A 24,247-nucleotide genomic window follows, 5' to 3' on the forward strand; every position below is an offset into this window, starting at 1 on the left:
CTGTAATGATGCAGGTTGGGTGTTCAAATCCCGGTGAGATCAGATCTCAAGAAAACATAAAACAATAGTATATTTAATAAAATATGAGTGCAGAATAGAAAGATGCTGGCGTGACGCCCCAGGGTCCTGACTGTTACAGTGGTATTGCTTGCCTCACAGGGAGAGTGATGTCACACTTGGAAGTGATGGAGGATTCCTTTTAACAGGTAATCAGCACATACAACACCGTTCTGACTCTAGGCCAGAAGGGGGAGCTCTGCACCCGACTTCAGGCAAGCTGCTCTCTCTGGTCGGGAGGAGGAGTTAGTTGCTAGGCAGTTGCTAGGCAGTTAGGAAGAGTTAGACAGTTTTTGCCGGACAGCAGACTGGAGCAGTCTGAGGCAGAACAATGGGTAAGGGGCCGTACAGCCTGAGGTGCTGTAGCTCCTAGATAGGGAGATACAGAAGGAAGAACAGCCTTTAGCTAACGTGCCGGAGAGCGAAGCACAGGAGAGTGACAACAAGGGAGAATAGCTACAACTGGGCTACATCCCTGATAGAGCGCAGATACCGGTAACTGGAAGACCGAGGTTGTGTCATGCTCTAGAAGGCACAGCAGAAACTGGTAGGACAGCTAGACTACATGTAACCTGTCCACCCTAATGCCCAGGAGACACAGTGGCACATAGAGCCCGGGTCATGATAGAGACCCTGTAAAAAGGCTCGAGGCACCTGTCATATGGGTTTGTGTCCCACTTCAATAAAGGACAGAGATAACTGAGAGGACCTTGCTTAGAAGCCATAGTCAGTAAGGGACTATAATACCACCATGCTAAGAGGAAGACTTTTAACTCCACCTGGTAAAACTAGACTCTGAACTCGCTTCCAAGCTGGCCGCACCCTGCCTGTACCTATCATCTGGTGCGATGGACTGTGGCTGCCTGCTACCATCAGTAAACCAGGTAAAAAGACTGCACAACTGCGTCCTTCGTTCTTTACTGCACAACTCACCATCTTACATCTATTCACCGGGAGCCCTGGGGACCTACTCCAGCTGTTGGAAGTTATACCATCTATCTGCCATAACATCACCCCAGAGGACCCCTTTAAGCAGTGTCGGTCCCTACTGACCGAACACCACAGGTGGTGTCACGAACTTTCTTTATTTCAAAAACCCCTTTAAAGACCTTTCCTTTAACACGGGAGCCCAGGGCCACTGAACGGGTCACCGCCGCCGTGACATGTCCCTTTAAGTACCGGACCCGGTAGTACCGAGTACCCAACAGCCCTGGTGGGCGTTTCACTGGCCCCAACCAAGAGGAGGAGCTACAGAGCAATAAAGACGGCAGAAGAGAAGACATTTATCAGAGTGAGTGGAAGGTATACAGAGTGTCCGGCAGTTGCTGGCCTGTGCTGCGGATGTCTCCGGTGCCCAGCGGTGCAGCGTGGGTGTCCAGCGCTGCCCGGGGCTCTGCCGACATTTTGCGACAGGCCAGAGCCCCAGAACTTCCACGGTTCCATGTGCGGTGGTCTCTGGGAATATGGCCGCAGTTGGCGCATGCGCAGATGGTATCACTGCTTCGGCATGTTAGCAATGGAGGTCTATGCACAGTGAACGCGTCCGTTTGCTGTGCGTTAGACCTAAAGCACCCGAAAACGTGGTAGACCACGTTTGCGGGTGTGTCACAAAGTAACACATCATCATTAACGCTTGCCGATTTTGACATGCGTTAGAGTGCATTACGATTATGGATGGCAATGAGTGCGTTAATGGAACCGTTACATAGCTTAGGTGTCGCTTAGTAACGGATCCGTTAAACGGATCGCCCTAACGCAATGTGAACCTAGCCTAAGACATTGCTTAACCTCTTGTGCATCATTAGCTCCAGAGAACTGTTTTGCCTCTGAAAGACACATCATTCCAATTTACAAGGCCGAGAGACAGCCCGGGTGGTAAAAAACACTCCATCGCCTTCCTGGAGTAGTGGAGTTGTGGTTTCTAGGGTCATGACACACCACTCACTATTTAGGGTTGTGATGCATCATGCTGGGGATGACGACTGCAAAATGTGATTGGGTTTCAAAGTCTTATATTGGTAGTAACAAGCTGCTCAGGAAAAACACGGTTGGCAGCTGCAGATCTATGTAGGAAAATACCGTCCATCACGCTGAGTCTTACCTCCCATTGGTCAGCTTTCAATCATTTCTTGATTAAAACAAACAGAAAATATAATGGATTTCTACATAAAGTTGTTAGGTAAAACTTTGGGTTGTCAAGCAATAAATTTAGTTGATAAGGCAGATGATGGATATTTTACCTGACCAGCAGTGTCCAGCAGCTCCATAGTAACTGCTTCATCGTCTATAGTTGTCTGATGTCGGTACGTAGACTCTGATGAGGAGAAAATGCTGTGAATAACAGGCAGCTTCCAAGTATGAAGCCACAAGCAGATGATATATGTGTCTCAGGGCATCACAGTACGTCTCTCCATCATCCATACTTATAAAGTGATCATGGCTTTAGTTGCGGACTGTGACTCCAGCTGATTTTATTACACAATGTTACAGGAAAAATCGATCTAATGTGCTGTCTCAATGGGACCAGCATGAAACCGCCTTAAGGATATTAATAACCTGTCCAGACTCCAGCTCTGGCTCGTCCTTTCCCTACAGCTGGCTCCTTCCATACTAGTGATAACCCAGCATGCTCTTCTGCTGTCATCATCCAAGGGTTTAGAATGGTGGCTCAGGTTACTTTCCATCAGCTGCATATTCAGGTCGTAGTACACACTGCTGTGATGTGTTTGTCAGGACCACACTCGTCAATAGACTCTGCTCAGCCAGGTGCCCAATCGTCTGTTCGGCTGCTCATAAGTGCTACACAGCATCCAGATCCAGAAAAGAAACCTGCTGTTTTTATGTGCTGCCTACTCTAATGAGGGGCCTAAATACCTAATCAACTCTGCTATTCCTGTGCACTAGCCTAGCCATACTCTAAAAACAAGGGTCCCCCGATTTCCAACTTTACAGGTACATAAGGACCTTCCGGCTTCTACTGCTACGCTGCATCAATGCCTTCAGGTTGTGTGTTTACTTTAACCTTAGCGAATCAACCTCCCTAGATTAGCCCCTAACAAATGACATCACAACAGAAGCGTGCCCTGCCTTAATGAGATTAGCGCAGTACCATGCACTGCCTCAGTGAGATCAGTACAGAATCATGTCCGGCCTCAGTGAGATCAGTACAGTACTGGTCTTCAACCATTTCCGCTCCCTATTTAACTTCACAACCTCCCCTCTCCCTCTATCTGAACACCATCTACTCAGTTTCTCATCCCTGTCCTCCTCACCTGTCACCCATGTCCTGCAACATGCATACCCCCGCAGAATCATCGCACATATAGACCCTCGCACACTTTCTGACTCTATTCAGCCACTGTCCTCCATAGCTTCACTCCATGACACAGACACTGCCACTAGTTTCTACAATGCCTCTCTGGCATCAGCCATCGACTCGGTCGCCCCTGTCATACATAGCAGAGTGCGACGAATCAATATACAACCCTGGCACAATAACATCACTAAAAAGCTTCGGCAAGTATCCAGAATTGCAAAACGGCATTGCAAGAAAACGCATTCACAAGGTGATTTCACTGCACTCAAACAAACAACACTCGCATTCAAATCAGCTCTCACCTCTGCTATGCAGGCCTACTTTACATCCCTTGTATCTTCCCTATCCCACAACCCCAAACAGTTGTTCACCACCTTTAACTCCCTCCTACGCCCACCACTGCCCTTTCCGACTTCCCTAATCTCTGCCAAGGACTTTGCCACACACTTCAAAACTAAGCTAGACCAAACAAGGCAAGTCTTTGTTGTCCGACTACCACAACCCCTTAGTATGCCAGACCAATGGCCTAACCCCATAACTTCCCTCTCCAAAATCACTGAAGGACAGTTCATCTTCTCTCCAAATCACACCTCACCACTTGTGCACTTGACCCCATCCCATCCCACCTCCTCCCAAACCTCACCACTACACTAATCCCATCCCTAACCCATCCTTTCCATCTATCACTAACTTCTGGTTCCTTCCCCTCTGCTTTCAAACATGCCACAATCACACCTATCCTCAAAAAGCCATCCCTTAACCCAAGTGCTATGTCCAGCTACTGCCCCATATCTTTGCTCCCATTTGCTTCCAAACTACTTGAGCAGCATGTCCACACTGAAGTTTCCTCTCACCTTGCATCTAACTCTCTCTTCGACAACCTACAATCTGGATTCCCTCCCCACCATTCCACTGCGACTGCCCTGACCAAACTTACGAACGACTTACTTACAGCCAAAGCTAACAGACAATTCTCTATACTCCTCCTTCTAGACCTGTCCTCTGCTTTCGACACAGTTGACCACTGCCTCCTACTACAGATCCTCTCTTCCTTTGGTGTCAAAGACCTTGCCCTATCCTGGACCTCCTCATACCTTACCAACCGCATTTAGCGTTTCCTACTCCCATACTACCTCTTCATCTCACCCCTTCTCTCTTGGAGTCCATCAAGGCTCTGTCCTAGGACCCCTTCTCTTCTTAGTCTATACCCTATGCCTGTGACAACTCATAAAGTCTTATGGCTTCCATTACCATCTGTATGCCAATGATACTCAGATCTACTTCTCTGGCCCAGATGTCACCTCTCTGCTCTCCAGAATCCCAGCCATATGTCTATCAGCCATATCCTCCTTCTTCTCCTCTCGCTTCCTCAAACTCAATGTGGACAAATCTGAACTAATTATCTTTCCTCCATCTCGCACACCTTCCCTAACTGATCTATCACAATAAATGAATTCATACTTCCCCTGTCCCGGTAATCCGCTGCCTCGGAGTAACCCTTCTCTCCGCCCTGTCTTTTAAACCCCGCATCCAAGCTCTCGCCAGCTCCTGTCTCCTGCAGCTCAAAAATATTTCCAGAATACATCCTTTCCTCAGCCCTCACTCTACCAAAACGCTTGTGCATGCCCTAATCATCTCCCGCCTCGACTCCTACAACAGCCACCTCTGTGGCCTACCTTCTAACGCTCTCGCACCCCACCAGTCCGTCCTTAACTCTGCTGCCCGACTAATTAATCTCTCTCCTCGCTGCCCTCCTGATTCCCCTCTTTGCAAATCCCTTCATTGGCTCCCAATTTCCCAGCATATCCAGTTTAAACATTTGTAATGCATCTTGATGTGTCACCCTTTCCCTGAACCGCATGGTCAGCCATGATATGAAAGAACCGTAAGTTTATTTTCTTCTGTTAATCCCTTTTTATTTGTAATCGTTCTCTATATATACAATTTGCCCCATTTATAATATCTTTTTACACTTTTGTAAACACTGCCTAACTTTTGGAGTAAAATATATAAAATTACTAGCTTCATTTATCCTTGCTCTATAATGTACTGCCACGTCCTCTGAAGTGAATTACGCTACTAATTGGGTTGGCTTCGGACCCGTTATTAATTAAGAAATCGGGGCTGGTGGCAGCGGATTTGTCCTGCGCCTTTGGGAAACCTGGTAGCGACGGACGGAATTGTAATTATTGTTCCTGCCTGAGTGGGAGTAGTTATATCGCCCTCGCTGCATTGTGCCCATTAGCCAGTACAAAGTAAGGCAGCCTTTCTGGCAAGTAATTATCCTAGGTGCAGTACCCTGTCTGACCTGAGGGTAGGGGGATGCCAGAGAGCGGCAAGTTCCAAACCGTAACTGGTTAGTGAGATATAGAGAAATCCTCTTCAGAAAAGAACCAGGGCAACCAAACAACCCCGGTTCATGACATATTGGTGTGAGCGGTGGGAATGATAAAGATAACCCCCTGTGATTCGTGACAGTCTACCTCAGTGATATCAGCACAGAATCGTGTCCTGCCTCAATGTCATCAGCACAGAATCATGTCCTACCTCAATGTCATCAGCACAGAACTGTGTACTGCATGACAGTGCTGAATTATACTCCTTCCTTGCAGATGTTTGCACCTGTCTCCGATGTGATCATGCAGGAGCCCTGAATATCCCTCTATAAGATATTGATCTTCTAAGGTGCCTCTTAGCTGTAAATGAGCATTTAATGAAGATTTAATGGACTTATCACTGTGCTTTACATGTGCAGAGCTTTGACTAGTTTGGGCATTTTACATTAGCCACATGATAGAATAGTGGAATAATGGCTGCAGAGTGGAATTGTCATGATAATATATAAAAAATGCCATGTTTTGAGTATATACCTAAAAGGCCCATGGCATTCAGACACACGCTATGGGCTTTTCCGACCCCCCTCTTCACTCTACCTAGAAAGCTCTTCTCTCTTAGCCTGCAGGCAACTCCCTCCCCCCTGCTATATAGCTGTAATGTGAGACCAGCGTGCCAGCTCCACGGAGAAATTTTTATGGCTCTGTGCTGCGAAAGCCAGTCTCTCCTTAAACCTCTCATCCCCCCTCCCGCATGATACTAGTTAAAACTGGTACAGCCATTTCCCAAACTGCATTGGACTCTTTTGTTCTTGAAAAGTTATGTATACTGGCACCGATGAGGGATAGCGAGATAAGGGTTACATATTCCGAATATCCACCGAGACATCTATAACTCATTGAAATCTCTAGGATCTAAGCCAACGAAATGCAAAACGGAAGCGGGTCATATACCTACTGTAACAACTCTGCCGGCATCACTGCATGGCCTCCCATCCCTCACGCACCATCTTACCCACTGCTCCAGGTCATGTTGTGGTCTGTCTGCTGCCGGCAGCATGCTCTGTGTCTCTTGCTTTCTGCCTGCTCTCTGCATGCTTCCTGGCTGTGTGCATAGGGGGGCGGCGCCAGAACTCTCTGGTTCTTATAGAATCAGAGCGCACCTGTCTAATGTGTTCCTGACCAATTACCAAGAGGCCTCCAGTATTTAGGGCAGCTCCACCCTGTGGACTGGGCCTGTGCAATGTCTAAACTCAGATAGTGTCTAGCTTCTGAGCTGCCAGGCCTTGCTCTGTGTTACTCCTTCTCTAGAGGCTTTTCTCCTTGCCTAGCCTTGATATTGTCTGCCCTGTGTCTCAGCCGTGCCTCCCTGCCTTGTGTCCCAGCCGTGCCTGCCAGCCCTGTGTCTCTGCCGTGCCTGCCAGCCCTGTCTCTGCCATGCCTGCCAGCCCTGTGTCTCTGCCGTGCCTGCCAGCCCTGTGTCTCTGCCGTGCCTGCCAGCCCTGTGTCTCTGCCGTGCCTGCCAGCCATGTGTCTCTGCCGTACCTGCCAGTCCTGTGTATCTGCTGTACCTGCCAGCCCTGTGTCTCTGCCGTTCCTGCCAGCCCTGTGTCTCTGCCGTTCCTGCCAGCCCTGTGTCTCTGCTGTACCTGCCAGCCCTGTGTCTCTGCTATACCTGCCAGCCCATTGTCTTTGCCATACCTGCCAGCCCTGTGTCTCTGCCAGCCGTGTGTCAGCCGTGCCAGCCTACTCGTCAGAGTTTCAGCCGTGCTCATCTGCCAGTGCTACCTGATGCACGCACCTTTCCTAGTGTTCCTGTTCTCCAAGTGGGATCAGCAGCCACAGCCAGACCCCACCCTGGAGTAGCACTTGGCAGCTGCCTGCCGCACAAGTCTAATCTCACCATCAGAGGCTCCAGAGAAGACCAAGGCAGCTGTCATAGTCATGCCCCTTCCAGGGTAGTTTGGTTCGTGGCACAGTGGGGTCACAAACCCCCTGGCTCATGCCCACCAGTCAGGGCGTGAGCGTGACACCTAACACTGTGTTTAAGCTTAAACGAACACCCCTGACGTGGTGAGCCTCATTATCTTTGTGTTGTTTTTCTACGAGGTTCATACAGCGAGTTATGTATAGAAATGGCTTGTCATAACTCTAAGAAAGGGGAGTATTCAGCCTCTGAGTGAGGTAACCACATGAGAGTGCCTTGGTTTTGGGCACGTAGATAACTGAGAGAGACCTCAGTCTTCACTAGTCTTTTGCCCTGGGTCTAACTGCGAGACAAATCTGTAATGCATCTGAATATATGTTCGCCTATCCCCCACAGCACATGGTCAGCCATGAGATGAAATGATATGAATGAAATGTAAGTGTTTTTCAACTTTAATCCCATTTTATTTGTAATTGTACTGTATATACGCTACTTGTCTACTTTTATAATACCTTTTTATACTTCTGCAAACACTGCCTACCTTTTTTGGAGTAAAATATATAAAATTACTCGCTTTGTTTCTCCTTGCTCTATAACGTACTGCTGGATTTGTCCTGTGCATTTGGGAGACTTTGTAGCGACGGACGGCGTTGATAATTATTGTTCCTGCCTAAGTGGGAGTAGTTATATCGCCCTTGTTGCAGTGTGCCCATTAGCCAGTACAAAGTAAGGCAGCTTTTCTGGCAAGTAATTATCCTAGGTGCAGTACCCTGTCTGACCTGAGAGTAAGGGGAGCGCCAGAGAGCTGCAAGTTCCAAACCAGAACTGGGAAGTGGCATATAGATAAATCCCATTCGGAAAAGAAATGAGCAACCAAACAACCCAGGTTCATGGCATATTAGTGGGAGCGGCGGGGGGTGATAAAGGCATCCTCCCTGGGATCCGTGACACCCTGTTGTTCGGCCAGCCAGGAAGAAAGATTACTGAATTGTAGTGATGAGCGAATATACTTGTTACTCGAGATTTCCCGAGCACGCTCGGGTGACCTCTGAGTATTTTTTAGTGCTCGGAGATTTAGTTCATCGCCACAGCTGAATGATTTACATCTGTTAGTCAGCTTGATTACATATGGGGATTCTCTACCAACCAGGCAACTTCCCACATGTACATATGCTGGCTACCAACTGTAAATCATGCAGCTGTGTCAACAAAAACTAAATCTTCGAGCTCTTACAAATACTCGGAGACCCCCCGAGCAGGTCTTCAGCAGCGAGTATACTCGCTCATCACTATTGAGTTGGAGTTGGATACAGAGGAGGACTACCCACGGACGGGGATGTCCACCTGGGTCCGGGAACATCATCATCGCCTGCAGACACTACATCCCTTGGTGCAGACTGAGTTTCGGGAACTTGAGCATTCAGCGACAGCTCCATTGGTCCGAGATAAACGTCCTCGGTATAAGATGGAATATCGGTGGGAGAAGACTCCGTATTGAATAAAGCGATAAATCAGTCCCGAAGGTCCTGTCTATGAAGTTCAACCTGAAGGAAAAGAAGATGCTTCCAGTTGAGTAGTTCACCAAAATATTTTACACCCTTGCTTGTCAAAAGATCCTGATCAAGCGGAAGAGATGACAAATGCTCCTGAAATACTGCGTCCAGCAGTTGTTGATTATGAGGATGAAGAGTCTCCTGATTTGCCGCCAGTAGATCCAAGGGAGGCATGGGAACCTGAAATTCCTGAACTGGATGTTCCATTCGAAATGGGCACGTTCCCGTTCTCGCCTATTCAGCCTGACTCAACTACTCAACCTGACTCGATTACTCCTTCTGACTTACAACGCACAGAACGAGCAACGGCCGGGAGACACTCCCCATAGATACAACCAAGAACAATTCGTTTGGCAGCAAATTGTCCATCCTCTTATTGACACCGCTCCATTACTAAGCCAGGCTTGATGTCACCTTACAATACAAAGGTGACATTAGCCTCCAAACTATTACCCCACTTGCCACTGCTACAGGGCAAGTGGGAAGAGCAAGGCTAAGTGCCAGAATCGAACATCTTAGAGATGCACCATTTCTGGGGCGGATGTGAGTTGGTGTTTGTAGCCAGGAGGGGCCAATATCCATGGTCCCTTCCTAGGCTATTAATATCAGCCCGCAGCTGTCTGTTTAGCCATTGCTGGTTATTAATTATGGGGAGACCCCATGTCATTTTTTGGGGGGAGTCCCCCTATTTCAATAGCCAGTAAAGGCTAAGTATACAGCTGTGAGCTGATATTAATAGCCTGGGAAGCTCCATTGGGTATTACTCCTGTCTCAGGCTATAAACATCTTCCCCCAGTCACTGGCTTTCCCTCTGCTTGTTTGGAAAATTGCGAGCGAGCCCACGACATTTTTTAAAATATATATTTATTTAGTAAAAAGAAAAAGGAATGGACATTGCATATTCCTCTCTCTGCTTTAAGCAACTTCATGTGTGACCAATGTCACACTTGCGAGTGTGATGTGAGAAACTTGCGCCGCGAGTCTCTCGCATCCACACCCAACACTCGGGACCGGAGTGTGCAGCTGCATGAATTTCTATGTGTGAGTGCCAGCGGCAGTGCCAGGTATTAATGCGAGAGACTCACGAGAGTTTCTCGCATCACACTCGCAAGTGTGACTCCAGCCTGTCACGTACTTCCAGATGTGACACAAGATTCAACATATGTAAATTAGTACACATGCGTAGTAAGCTGCATTCCCGCAGTTATTACTAATGTGACTAATAGTTAAATGCGGGTTTAACTAATGATAGTCTATGGGAAATTTACACTGTGGGGACTGAGCGTCTCCGTATTGTAAATAGACATGCTGTGGTCTGGAAAGATGCGCCGCATGTCCTTTTAAGCAGGTCTGCGTCTATTTCTTGAAATCCCATCCACTATGCTGTAACATCTGGTCACTGTGGGTTTGACACTGCAGATGTACGCAGCGTCCAACCTGCAGCATAAAACATAATGAAACATAATAATAATATTTTTTATTTTTATAGCGCCAACATATGCCGCAGCACTTTACATTATAGAGGGGGCTTGTACAGACAATAGACATTACAGCATAACAATAAACACAGATCAAAACAGATAATAATAATTTTATTTATATAACGCCAACATATTCCGCAGCGCTTAGATACCAAGAGGAATGAGGGCCCTGCTCGCAAGCTTACAAACTATGAGATACCCTTAGGGAATGTTTCTACGAGCGTCTCTGCAAGATAGACATGCTGCGGTCTAGAAAGTTGCGCCGCATCTCCGGTTCACTCAGGTCTGCCACCTGCGTGTTTGTACGCATAGTGGAGATGGGATTTCATAAAATCCCCTCCACTATGCTGTAACACCCATCCACTATGCTGTAACATCTGGACGCTGCGACTGTATGCAGTGTCCAATCCGCAGCAAATACTGAAAGAATACGCCCCGTGGAAACATACCCTTACACCTCGAACACCGAGCCTAATCCCCCTTCCACCACGACCTCGCTTTTTCCCAGTCATGTTGCTCAGATAATGTGCTATGAGTACAGTATTAGCAACTACAAATTAGATTTTTTTATGCTGCACCACCTCTGCACAGCTGAATTTCAGTGGCACTGAATGATAAGGTGAAATATGGAGTGTTGAATCGAGTTGGTCAGAGAAAAAATATTTTTTTCAATCTGGATGACTCCTGCATGACAAAGATGATGTGTTTCAAACAATTTAAAAGTGACATGTCCCCTGCTGTAAGACATTAGTAACAGAATAATTTATTTGGGTCTGTCGATAAGGCCTGTATAAGATTCAGTGGATGCTCAAAACAATTTAAAAGTGACATATACCCTACTGTATGACATTAGTATCAGAAGATTTTTTGGGGGGCCTATCAAAAAGGTCTGTATAAGATTCGGTGGATGCTCAAAACAGTTTAAAAGTGACATGTCCCCTAATGTATGACGTTAGTAACAGAAGAATTTATTTGGGGTGGGAATGGGAATGTACAACAGGATCAATAACAGGGCGGCTATGGGAAGTACAAGATCCATGATCCAGCCTACAGCTACTAGTCATCTACCCAACACCAGTTACCAGAGAGCGTTTGTTGCTCGTCAGAAGATAGGTGTTACAGATGTGTGTCTCAAGCTAGGTATAAAAGATGCCCATGAGAAATTGGATGCTAAAGAAGCACATAATCTCTAGAAGAGAGGCTCAAAATAATATCAAACTCAGATCTTGCCTGCTGTATTACGTTTGTAAAAGAAAAAAATATTAATGTGCAACAGCACTGCACACAGAAGAATTTCAACGGCACTAAATGAAAAGGTTGGATATAGCAGGCTGTATCACATTTATCAACAGAAAAAAATATAATTTTCTGTAATGCGCGTTAGGTCTGCAGACAGGTACATATCAATGCCACGACATGACAATGTATGATACGTGGGCTGTATCACATTCAGCAAGATAAAATATTATATTTTTTTGTAATGCGCAGTAGGTCTGCAGAAAGGTACATATCACCGCCACAACATGACAGTGTGAGATACGGCGGGCTGTATCACATTCAGCAAGATAAAATATTATATATATTTTTTTAATGCACGTTAGGCCTGCAGACAGGTTCATATCACCACCATAACATGACAATGTATGATATGACGGGCTGTATCATATTCATCAACAGAAAAAAATCTTTTTTGTAATGTGCCTTAGGTCTGAACACAGTCTCATATCACCCTCTTACTGACTTAAGGACCTACTAAGGCCAGCTTCACATTTGCATCTGTGTGCGCAGTGTACGATCAGCATGCGTCATGCGTACATGTCTTTAACATGGTGTACGCAGGGACATGCATTCACTAGCGGATGCATAAGCATGCGTCGTTTTGAGGTGTGCGGAGGGGTCTGGCAAATGCAACATGTTGCATTTTTTGAGGCGTCAAAAATATTGCGCAATCATCCACATGCAGACGAATGCTGATGATTGCGTCAAAAAACACATTGTTGTCTTCGAGAACGCATTGAAGCGCAAGGTCATGTGTACGCCTGCGTTCGATAAACATGCGTACTTCTGACTACTTTTGTCTTGGAAATGATGTAACCACCTGAAAATTGCCAGCTGTATAAAAGAGGGTCTGGAGACAGGAAGTCCATTACTCTCAAGACTCATGATGCGGGCACAGGAAATTGGATGAAGGCAGAAGACTCTGGATGTAAGTATAGAAGCTTTGAAATGTCTATCTGTCTCTCACTGCATTATGTACTTTGTATTTATGTTTTTTTCTGTTGCTTCTAGACTGTTGCTGCCATCCCGATGCTGCTGTCTTGGTCCCAATGCTGCTGTCTATATGTAAGTATAGAAGCTTTGAAAATGTCTTTCTGTCTTTGCACTCTACAGATTTTTTTCGCATTCCTTGTAGATTAAGTGCTGCTTTCCTGGTCCTGGTGCTGCTGTCTTGGTCCCAGTGCTGCTGTCGTGGTCCCAGTGCTGCCGTTTATATGTAAGTGTAGAAGCTTTGAAAATGTCTGTCTTTGCACTGTGTACAGATTTTTTTTCCATTCCTTGTAGATTAGGTGCTGCTGTCTTGGTCCCAGTGCTCTTTCTTAGTCCCAGTCCTGCTGTCTTGGTCTCAGTGCTGCTGTCTACAGTACAGACCAAAGGTTTGGACACACCTTCTCATTTAAAGATTTTTCTGTATTTTCATGACTACGAAAATTGTACATTCACACTGAAGGCATCAACACTATGAATTAACACATGTGGAATTATATACTGAACAAAAAAGTGTGAAACAACTGAAAATATGTCTTATATTCTAGGTTCTTCAAAGTAGCCACCTTTTGCTTTGATGACTGCTTTGCACACTCTTGCCATTCTCTTGATGAGCTTCAAGAAGTAGTCACCGGGAATGGTTTTCACTTCACGGGTGTGTCCTGTCACATTTAATAAGTGGGATTTCTTGCCTTATAAATTGGGTTGGGACCATCAGTTGTGTTGAGCAGAAGTCTGGTGGATACACAGCTGATAGTCCTACTGAACAGACTGTTAGAATTTGTATTATGGCAAGAAAAAAGCAGCTAAGTAAAGAAAAACGAGTGGCCATCAGTACTTCAACAAATGAAGATCAGTCAGTCCGAAAAATTGGGAAAACTTTGAAAGTGTCCCCAAGTGCAGTGGCAAAAACCATCAAGCACTACAAAGAAACTGGCTCACATGAGGACCACCCTAGGAAGGGAAGACTAAGAGTCACCTCTGCTTCTGAGGATAAGTTTATCCGAGTCACCAGCCTCAGAAATCGCAGGTTAACAGCAGCTCAGATTAGAGACCAGGTCAGTGCCACACAGAGTTCTAGCAGCAGACACATCTCTACAACAACTGTTAAGAGGAGACATTGTGCAGCAGGCCTTCATGGTAAAATAGCTGCTAGGAAACCACTGCTAAGGACAGGAAACAAGCAGAAAAGACTTGTTTGGGCTAAAGAACACAAGGAATGGACATTAGACCAGTGGAAATATGTGCTTTGGTCTGATGAGTCCAAATTTGAGATCTTTGGTTCCAACCACTGTGTCTTTGTGCAACGCAGAAAAGGTGAACGGATGGACTCTACATGCCTGGTTCCCACCGTGAAGCATGGAGGAGGAGGTGTGATGGTGTGGGGGTGCTTTGCTGGTGACACTGTTGGGGATTTATTCAAAATTGAAGGCATACTGAACCAGCATGGCTACCACAGCATCTTACAGCGGCATGCTGTTCCATCCGGTTTGTGTTTAGTTGGACCATCATTTATTTTTCACCAGGACAATGATCCCAAACACCTCCAGGCTGTGTAAGGGCTATGTGACCAAGAAGGAGAGTGATGGGGTGCTACGCCAGATGACCTGGCCTCCACAGTCACCAGACCTGAACCCAATCGAGATGGTTTGGGGTGAGCTGGACCGCAGAGTGAAGACAAAAGGGCCAACAAGTGCTAAGAATCTCTGGGAACTCCTTCAAGACTGTTGGAAAACCATTCCCGGTGACTACCTCTTGAAGCTCATCAAGAGAATGCCAAGAGTGTGCAAAGCAATCATCAAAGCAAAAGGTGGCTACTTTGAAGAACCTAGAATATAAGATGTATTTTCAGTTGTTTCACACTTTTTTGTTAAGTATATAATTCCACATGTGTTAGTTTATAGTTTTGATGCCTTCAGTGTGAATGTACAATTTTCATAGTCATGAAAATACAGAAAAATCTTTAAATGAGAAGGTGTGTCTTTTGGTCTGTACTGTATGTAAGTATAGAAACTTTGAAAATGTATTTCTGGCTTTGCACTCTGTACAGATTTTTTTTCCATTCCTTGTAGATTAATTGCTGCTGTCCTGGGCTGCTGTCTTGGTCCCGGTGCTGCTGCCTTTGTCCCAATGCTGCTGTCTTGGTCCCAGTGCTGCTGTCTATGTAAGTATAGAAGCTTTGAAAATGTCTTTCTGTCTTTGCACTCTTTACTCTGTGCAGATTTTTTCCATTCCTTGTAGATTTGGTGCTGCTGTCCTGGTCCTGGGGCTGCTGCCTTGGTCCCGGTGCTGCTGCCATGATCCCGGTGCTGCTGCCTTGGTCCCGGTGCTGCTGCCTTGAACCCGGTGCTGCTGCCTTGGTCCCAGTGCTGCTGTCTTGGTCCTGGGGCTGCTGCCTTGGTCCCGATGCTGCTGTCTTGATCCCGATGCTGCTGCCTTGGTCCCGGTGCTGCTGACTTGGTCCCGGTGCTGCTGCCTTGAACCCGGTGCTGCTGCCTTGGTCCCAGTGCTGCTGTCTTGGTCCCAGTGCTGCTGTCTATTTAAGTATAGAAGCTTTGAAAATGTCTTTCTGTCTTTGCAGTCTGTACTCTGTAGTGATTTTTTCCAGTCCTTGTAGATTAGGTGCTGCTGTCCTGCTCCCGAAGCTGCTGCCCTGGTGCTGTTCTTCAGTCTGTCCTGGTGCTGTGCTGCGGTTCCTGTTGTTTGGTGGCTGCCTGCTGTGTGGTCGGACTACTGTCTGCAATGTAAGTATCTGAGTCCCTTTGTGTTTTTGGCCTACATTGTGTGTGTTGTAAAACAAGTTTATTTTTTCTTTACTCTAGTGTTTCACTAGACTGCTGCCTGGGATTCAAAGATGTCCTCCAGTGAGGCTTCACAGACTGGACATGACACAGATTATGTAATCACATTTGATATACTGATTGGTGTGTATTGACTTGCAATACTATACATGTGTTAAATCATGTATTTTCTTTGCAGGTTCCATCCAGTGAGGAAAAGCAGGAGCAGAAATGAGTCTTCATACTCACCTCCCCGGCGCTCAGGCCCCCGGGCACTTTCAATATTCACCTGACTTCGTTCCGGTGCCGCTCCATCTTCAGCGTCTTCTACACTGACGTTCAGGCAGAGGGTGCGCACTAACCACGTCACCGCGCCCTCTGACCTGAGCGTCACTGCAGAAGAAGCTGAAGATGGAGCGGCGCCCGGAACGAGGAGCAGGTGAATATCACGCAGCGCTGCGCTCCCCATTATACTTACCTGCTCCTGTCGCTGTGCAGTCCCTGCTTCCCGGAGCCACAGCTTCTTCCTGTACTGAGCGGTCACCGTTACCGCTCATTACAGTAATGAATATGCGGCTCCACCCCTATGGGAGTTTGAGCAGCATATTCATTACTGTAATGAGCGGTACCATGTGATCGCTCAGTACAGGAAGAAGCTGCCGGCGCCGGGGAAGCCAGGGACCTGCAGGGACCGTGCCAGGAGCAGGGGAGTATTATTAGAGCTGGAATGATACACGGACCATGGCTCCCATATGTTCCGGAAAGAAGCGAGAGACTCTTGAGTGTTAGCAACTAACTCGGCTGTATAGAATAGTAGATCTATTTTGTCTAGAACTTGTTTTTTAGTGGGGATAAGAGTAGACTTCCACATGGTGGGGATTAGATATTTTCAAGCCGCTATAATATTACTAGCCAGTTTGGATATCGATGATTCTTTGGGCCAAGAGAGGGGGACTTTCAGCCCCAAAAAATGGGATGAAAATCTCGGCTTATACTCGAGTATATACGGTATTTATTTATTTATTTATTTTTTTAATTTCCTCCTCTGTTGGAGCGGCCCCTCATCAACCAACCAACGAACCTGCACCATCCCAATCATCCACCAGCGATGGAGCAGCCAGGTAGACTTCACAGGCTGGGGAACAGGAAGTCGGTTCTTCTGGTTTTCCCCTCTCCCAGCCCTCTGCCACTACTTTACTTGGGTCTGCTCGCCAGCGGCAGAGGCCCTGGGAGAGGTCAGTCATGCCCGAGATTATTCCCTTAAGCTCGGTCTTACAGGCTGGGATGAAGGCTTTTGTGGATAGAATGGAGAGTGGGTTCATTCATGTGAACACACTTTTCCAGGAAGTCCACAGATGCCTTGACCGTCTGGAAGGTGACCTTAATAGACCGGCGCAACATTATTTTTCCACTACAGAACGGGGCGTGACGGAAAGCCTTAGTTTGAACTCCAGCTGTTTGTGATGAAGGCCTGTCATGATGTTTATACTGAGACCATGCAGCGGTCCCGATATCAACAGCAGGCACAAAGTTTATTCCCTACAGCAGCTGTGGCAGAATCCGCCAGCATCGACTCGCCAAGGGACTTATCTACCACCACCACCACCGTTGGACATTACAACATTGCCAAGAATACCCAGCTTCACCATGCAGCCGAGTGCAGCAGCCCAGCCGTCCTGTTCCACCATCAAGTCGAGTGCAGCAGCCCACACTTCTACTACACCAACGCAGCATCAGGAACAAAAAGCAGCAAAACTAAAGTCCTGGAGGAGAAAACCCAGGGAAAAAATAAACACCCCCTCAACCCTCACATCCTAATGTGTCTTGGTTTTCTAGTCTGTCCACACCTTCCCTTCATTCTTTCCCTTCCAATGTGTCAATCCCTTCCAACTTGTTCTCCACTCCTAATGTATCCTCTTCCCTCAATGTGTCTGACCCAATCTTCCAATTGTCTTCCACTTCCCCTCTAACCAACTTCCCCAACCACTCCTGACCTACAATCACAGTCCGACACCCCCCTGGTCCACCATGTTACTCCCTCCCACAGACCCCAAAAGTAAATAATCATTAAATCATTTTTCCTTTTTTTTTTTAAATTGTAACATTTTTATTTTTGTTAGTAAAAATTGTTTTGATTCACATTACCGGTCTCACTGTGTTTTCTTTATCTCTTTATTTAACCATCTGCATATTGTTGAGTGAAGTATGAACGGGTATAACAGTTAATGTGTTTATTATACAAGTTACATTCAAGGTGTTAATATTAGAGTCAGAAAACATTACAGGTACATAACATTACAGGTTAAACCATTTCATCTTGCCATGCCACATGTCCAATAGCAGAAACAAAATAGGCTGCAAATGTATCCCTCATTTGGGCTACTTCTACTGTAGTCCTCAGAAAGTGATGTTGGTAATCCTGCAATGTGGTTCTAACAGTTTCCTCAAATTCAAAGTGGGGTTGCTCTTTTGGCAGGATGCAGTAATGCAGAACAACACATGCTTTCACAACCTCAATTGCCTCTATTTTTGGATTGATGGCTGTTCCCAAAATGCGCCATTTGGATGCCAGCAAACCAAAGGCACACTCCACAGTTCATCATGCCCTTGTCCGTCTGTAGTTGAAAATCTTTTTTTGTGTGTCTCAAATTCTGACTTCAGTACAGTTTTATTAAGTTGGCACACATTTGAAAGGCCTCATCCCCAACAATAACAAATGGCATTGGCGGTCCTTCAGTGTTAGGAAGAGGTTTGTGGCGGTGGAAAATTAAAATCATTCCAATACAATCATTGTCACATGTCAGTTTTTGAAAGTCTGTGAGTCATTTCCTCGTCCAAATGAGCCAAAGTCAATGGCGACAAATCGGCAATCTGCAATCACCAAGAGAACAATTGACAAGTATTTTTTATAATTGAAGTACTCGGATCCACTTCCTGCAATTTTCAGAATCCGAATATGTTGCAGTCCACAGCCCCCTCACAGTTAGGAAAATTACAAACTTCATTGAATTTTGCTGCATTTAGCAGCCACATTTCAGCTGTGGGTTGGGGGAGAAATTCTGCATGCAAAACGTCACACAATGCACGGCAGCTGTCTCCAACAATCCCAGAAAGCGTGGTCAGTCCAATCCAATACTGAAAATGTAGAGATCTTAAGGTCTCTCCGGTAGCCAGGAATCTGCGGGACAGACAAAGGAACAAATTAATCAGTACATGGCTTTTCTAACAATAATAGTAACGACAGGTATTTGTTGTTCAAAATTACGTACCTTAGGGACACCAACAAACGTTCCGCAGCAGAAATTGCTCTACGTAGTTGGGTGTCCTGCCTGCTGATGGATCCTCAGAGACAAAGCAGGAAGTCATCGAACCTCTGTTCCGACATCCTTGTGTAGTCAAAAAACTTCTCCAGGTTTTCACAAAGCTCTGTGGACAATGAGTGGTAGGCTCCACGGCTCTGTCGAAGTTCAGCAATAGGGTGCTGCTAATAGTGACAACAACGTCTTCTCTGTCTTTCTCTTCTCCTTTCTTCCTCACAAGGCACTGGGAAAGCAAAAGTCAATTTCAATGACAAATCCAGATTTTGATTGAAGCTCTCCACGCTATCCATCTTTGCAGCAGCATCCAGCATCCAAAGAAGTGGATTTCAGCTGTGCAGTGTCTCTATATATAGAAAACCCCTAAGCCACGCTCATTGGGAAATAACGTACGCATGTGCATAAACAACGCAAATGCATGCAAAAACGCATACAAACGCATGTAATCACAGCTTTTTTTATGTCATGCGTAAGAGCGTGCGTCTAAAAACGCATGCAGATGATACGCTGCTTACAGATACGCAAATGTGAACTTAGCCCATGTCCATGGCAATTCGCTCGATTGGCATCTCTATAACCGATAACGGGACAAGAGCACTTCGGAAGTGAGAAGAGGGAGCGGTTATCTGGCAGGTGAGGTAGGACCGACAATATTTCAGTATCTCCCGGTAACATCCCGGCCCATAGAACCTCTGCTATATTCTCTCATGTGTTTTCTCCACCCCCAGATGTACCCCCAAAACATGTGAATGTGCCATGTCTAGAACCCTTCGCCGGTATGGCTCTGGAACCAACAGCTGCTCCACCATTTCACCTCCCCGCAGTGTAGTCACTCAATACAACAATTCAACTGGTGGGGAAGCGTGGCCCTTATCAGGGTCACCAAGCTTCTCGAATCCAAGAGTCTTGACACCAGTACTCCATTTATGGTCACAGGACATGACTGCGGCCCCTCTCCGGGCTGATAGTTCACACTGCAGGATGGGTAGGCATAATAAGAGCAGCGCCTGACCAGGCTGCAATCCATCTGGTCAGCAGACATAGGACAACAGGCTGCTATGTGTCCAGGACCGTGACACCGGCAGCAGATCAGGTCTTTAGCAGCAGCCTTTGGTAGCCCCTCAGCGGCTGTTTGGGACCTTGGACTCCCCCTAATGGTGGGTCTGTTACCCCTCTTTTGGGACTCGGCCTACTGCTGGGTATCCCAGTATGGGGATGTACCACCCCTGGTTTCCTCGGGGACCTCTCGACCACCTGGTACCTTTCTACGAGGCCCACCAGGTCATCCGCATTCAGAGGGTCTCCTTGGGCAACCCAGGTCTGCACCGGCCTGGGGAGCGAGTGAACAAATCTGTCCATGATGACCCGCTTGACCATCTGGGCTGGAGTGGAGGTTTATCACCATGATACCCCCAGTGATGAACCCGTTGGGCTCTGACAGACATAGTGACCCCTGAGTGTGCCAAAATCTCTGTTTTCAACTTGGCATATTCTCAGGCATCTGTTAGGCCAAGTGAAATTAGGCTTTCTGGGGTTCACCTGTCAGATAGGGGGCAAACACCTCCACCCACTGCTTCGGGGGCAGACTCTTCCGCTCTGCAACCCATTCAAAAACAGTCAAAAATGCCTCTATATCATCCCCGGGGTCATCTTTTTCATGGCTCGTCTTACCACTTTCCTGATGTCATCATGATGTGGGGGAGGGGCGATTTATCTGCTGCAGACATCTCACACCAGGAGTTCCATCTGCCTTTGCTGTCCCTGGCGCTGTTGTTGCTGGCTCAAGATCAGGTGTTTGAGTAGCTCCTCCATTTTTCTCCGACAGCTGTTCCATCTCCGCAGTTGCCTTAACCCAGGACATACGATTTGTCCACCACTATGTGAGGTGTTGACACGCTTATCTGCTTCTTGAGGTAGACGAAGGCAAACTTGCCGTTAAGGTCTCTGGGTGGTTTATTGCATCATAAACAAAGAAACAAACAAAATGGTACCAGATAAACAGCCTGTCTGGCTCAAAAGGAAATAGTTCACACACAGTCCTGCCCAGGTCCTCTGGGACAACACATACAGCAGCTCTCTCAGGAGCTAGCAATCAGGAGGGTTGCTTTCCTCCATACACACAGACAGACAACAAAAATGGCTGGACATTTAACTCTCTCCAGCCACATCCTGGAGGAGGAGATATGGTGGGTAGGCGTCCTGCCCATCTCTGACCCACCCACCATAAAAGCCATGCCCATGTAGTGACTGGATTGCTCTCAGCACATATCAAGCTGGAGAAAACACTTATGGATTTTACATCATGCAGGAAAGCAACCTTTGTGACACATGTCTTCCCTCATGTATATGTGAGAGAGTGCCAGTGCCGTAGTCATGGCTGAGGATACCGGGGCATCTGTGCCCTGCCCTCTCCTCCATTACTTTGCATACCTGTGGCTCCACTTTCGGCGCCGTCAGATTCCCCTCTGCTCTGCTTTAGAATCCCTTCAGACGATGTTGCACAGATTGAGACCCAGTTCTTTTCAACTTTCAAATAAACAACTTTACTATTTTCTTTAAGAAGCACATCCATATTTTTCACAGCATTTACAACAGGTTTCACTTTGCTCATTTCTTCCTCTTTCTCTGCACTTTCCTTTCTGTCACACAGCAAGTACCCAGGTCGGACCGTACCACACGGTTCCTCAGCATCCTCCCAATTCAGCTCTGCTACGGTTAGACCCGCTCTAGTGTGTTTTGCCCCAGACATGAGAATATCAGCATCCGAATTCAATTGCCACATGGCAAGTGACCTGCCCATCTGTGCTGTCATTTGCTGTGACACATTGTACTCCAGGTCCAAACTCACTGCAGTTGAGACAGTTCCCTCAGCCATATCGCGCCAGATCTGAGTGCATCAGCCAATGCTATAAGTTGCCACATAATGGAGTCACCTGAGTCCCCGTACTGCCACTGATTCCATCTTATGTCTCCTTTCCTGCTGCTGTACTGGTTCACTGCTGTTCAGGCCCGGTGCTGCAGATGGCTGGCCTTCTCCCTTGATAAACGTTACGTGGTCTCTGCTAACATTCCGGGCACTTAAGCCCGTGCAGGCGGTTTGGGAACCCGGGGTCGACTGACTCAAATCAGGAAATTCTCCCTGTCTTAGCTGCAGCTGACCCTTCCTATGTTGAACTGTTTTCTAACTGTACTATACTATACTATACTGTACTATATTACTTCTACTATAATGCCCCATTTAGTGGCCAGAAATGAGTACTATGCTTTCCCTAATTAACAGGTACACACAATAGCAAATATATACATTACGTTATGCTCGTAGAAGCATTGTAAAATATTCACAGTAGGGGAAAGCAATGTACACATACTTCACATTGATTACAACCGTACAAAGGTATCAACACAAGGGATGGGAGTGGAGTATTACACGGTCCCGGTACACCCCTTATATACGACACCAGTGAACCTGTCACAGATGGAATTGAGGGATTTATAGATTGTGTCATTTGGTTGTTTCTATGACCAGAGTTCATATCAGATATTCCTGTTCTGCAGAGTGTTCTCTCCTAGAGTCAGGATGAGATGCAGTAGTATGTACTGTATGTCATACACAGATGTAACACAGAAACTAATTCTGCTCATTGACCATCATGTACATGATATCGGGGATCTTACCTAAAGTAGGGTCATACTCCCAAATGAATCGTTTTGTTAGAAACCTCACCAAGAGAGCTGGGAAAAGAAGAAAACATGTTCATGGTTAAGTTAATGGCGATTAAAGCTGGAGAAGACACAATTTACAATGTTGTTATTGTACATGGAGGTCATCTATAGGCTGTGAGTGCACAACCATCTATTCATGTACTGATAATAGTTCTGGTGCTGTATTCATGTACTGATGCTGGTTCTGGTGATGTAGTCATGTAAAGGTGATGGTTGCTGTACTGTATTTCTGTACTGATGTTGGTGCTGTATTCCTGTACCAGTACACATACAGCCGGTGAAACAAGTATGGAACATACCACCAATTTTCTAACTATATCTATTTCTAAAGGTGCTGTTCACATGAAATTATCATCATATGTCAGTAACAACCCATGCAATCCACAAAGGCAAAGAAATAAATCCGCGTAAAGAAGGCATCATTGAAACACATGTCAGGGTGGGCGCATCATAAGGGAGTTCCTGCTGCCATTCCAGTATGTAATAACTATATTCGATTCTTTTGCACTCATGCTGACTATTGCAAGTGTGATAAACATACCTAAACACCTGTGTTAACTACTTACTTATATATCCAATTGTATTATTAACTACATCATATTTCACATGCATTTTATTTATACTACATACAGTATCTGTATTTACTTGACTTTGGTTATATATTAAATATACACCATTGTTCATGCCATCCCCACTTATTGCCACATCACTTTTATTACCTAATCTGTCTTTTGTGCCCTTCTCCTTTTATTTGTGTGTCCTCAACAATTTTTATACTTGATCAATAAATCTATTTTTTTATATATTCACGTACTGTCCTACTGACTTCAGAGGTTTTTTTTTTGTGTCTGGCTAATCTCTATTGTACGGATTAGTCTTCTAGCATTTATATTCAGGACGCATGCACACATCTATTCATATAATCCCTCCTAGCCCTCTATACTCATGTGCACATAGACTCTTCTGGTCCCTTCCAGTCTTTCTGCTCATTGAAAGACTCAGGACTAGCTGCTGGTTGGCACGTGACCATATTCAGGATGAGCAGCTGGTCGGCACATGACTGTACTCAGGATAAGCTGCTCGTTGGCATGTGACCGTACTCAAGAGAAGCTGCTCGTTGGCACATGATCGTACTCAGGACGAGCTGCTCGTTGGCACATGACTGTACTCAGGATAAGCTGCTGGTTGGCACGTGACCATATTCAGGATGAGCAGCTCGTTGGCACGTGACCGTACTAAGGACGAGCTGCTGGTCGGCACATGACTGTACTCAGGATAAGCTGCTCGTTGGCATGTGACCGTACTCAAGAGAAGCTGCTCATTGGCACATGATTGTATTCAGGACGAGCTGCTTGTCAGGACATGACTGTACTCAGGACAAGTTGCTAGTCGGCACATGACTGTACTCAGAACAAGCTGCTTATCGGCATGTGATCATACTCAGGATGAGTAGCTCATCACAAGTGCCTGTACTCAGGACAAGCTGCTGGTCGGA

General features: G+C 46.3%; 1 protein-coding gene and 1 long non-coding RNA gene across 4 annotated transcripts in view; both read right to left on the reverse strand.

The window, feature by feature from the left end:
- LOC138674913 (ras-related and estrogen-regulated growth inhibitor) overlaps nt 1-24,247 on the reverse strand; it is an 83,582-nt gene that overhangs the window by 13,555 nt on the left and 45,780 nt on the right. For all 3 annotated transcript variants that reach the window (XM_069762739.1, XM_069762740.1, XM_069762741.1), the window contains 2 exons: nt 22,705-22,761; nt 2,298-2,371 (listed from right to left, as the gene is read on the reverse strand). In XM_069762739.1, coding sequence (XP_069618840.1) covers nt 2,298-2,371; nt 22,705-22,761 — 131 coding nt within the window. The remainder of the gene's footprint in view (nt 1-2,297; nt 2,372-22,704; nt 22,762-24,247) is intronic.
- On the reverse strand, nt 17,806-20,973 carry LOC138674914 (uncharacterized). The gene is made up of 3 exons (XR_011320614.1): nt 20,701-20,973; nt 18,982-19,255; nt 17,806-18,890 (listed from the first exon to the last, which is right to left on the reverse strand). It is a non-coding gene; the product is annotated as an uncharacterized lncRNA (long non-coding RNA).

The sequence above is a fragment of the Ranitomeya imitator genome, chromosome 4 (genome assembly GCF_032444005.1).
Source record: "Ranitomeya imitator isolate aRanImi1 chromosome 4, aRanImi1.pri, whole genome shotgun sequence".
Classification (NCBI taxonomy): domain Eukaryota; kingdom Metazoa; phylum Chordata; class Amphibia; order Anura; family Dendrobatidae; genus Ranitomeya; species Ranitomeya imitator.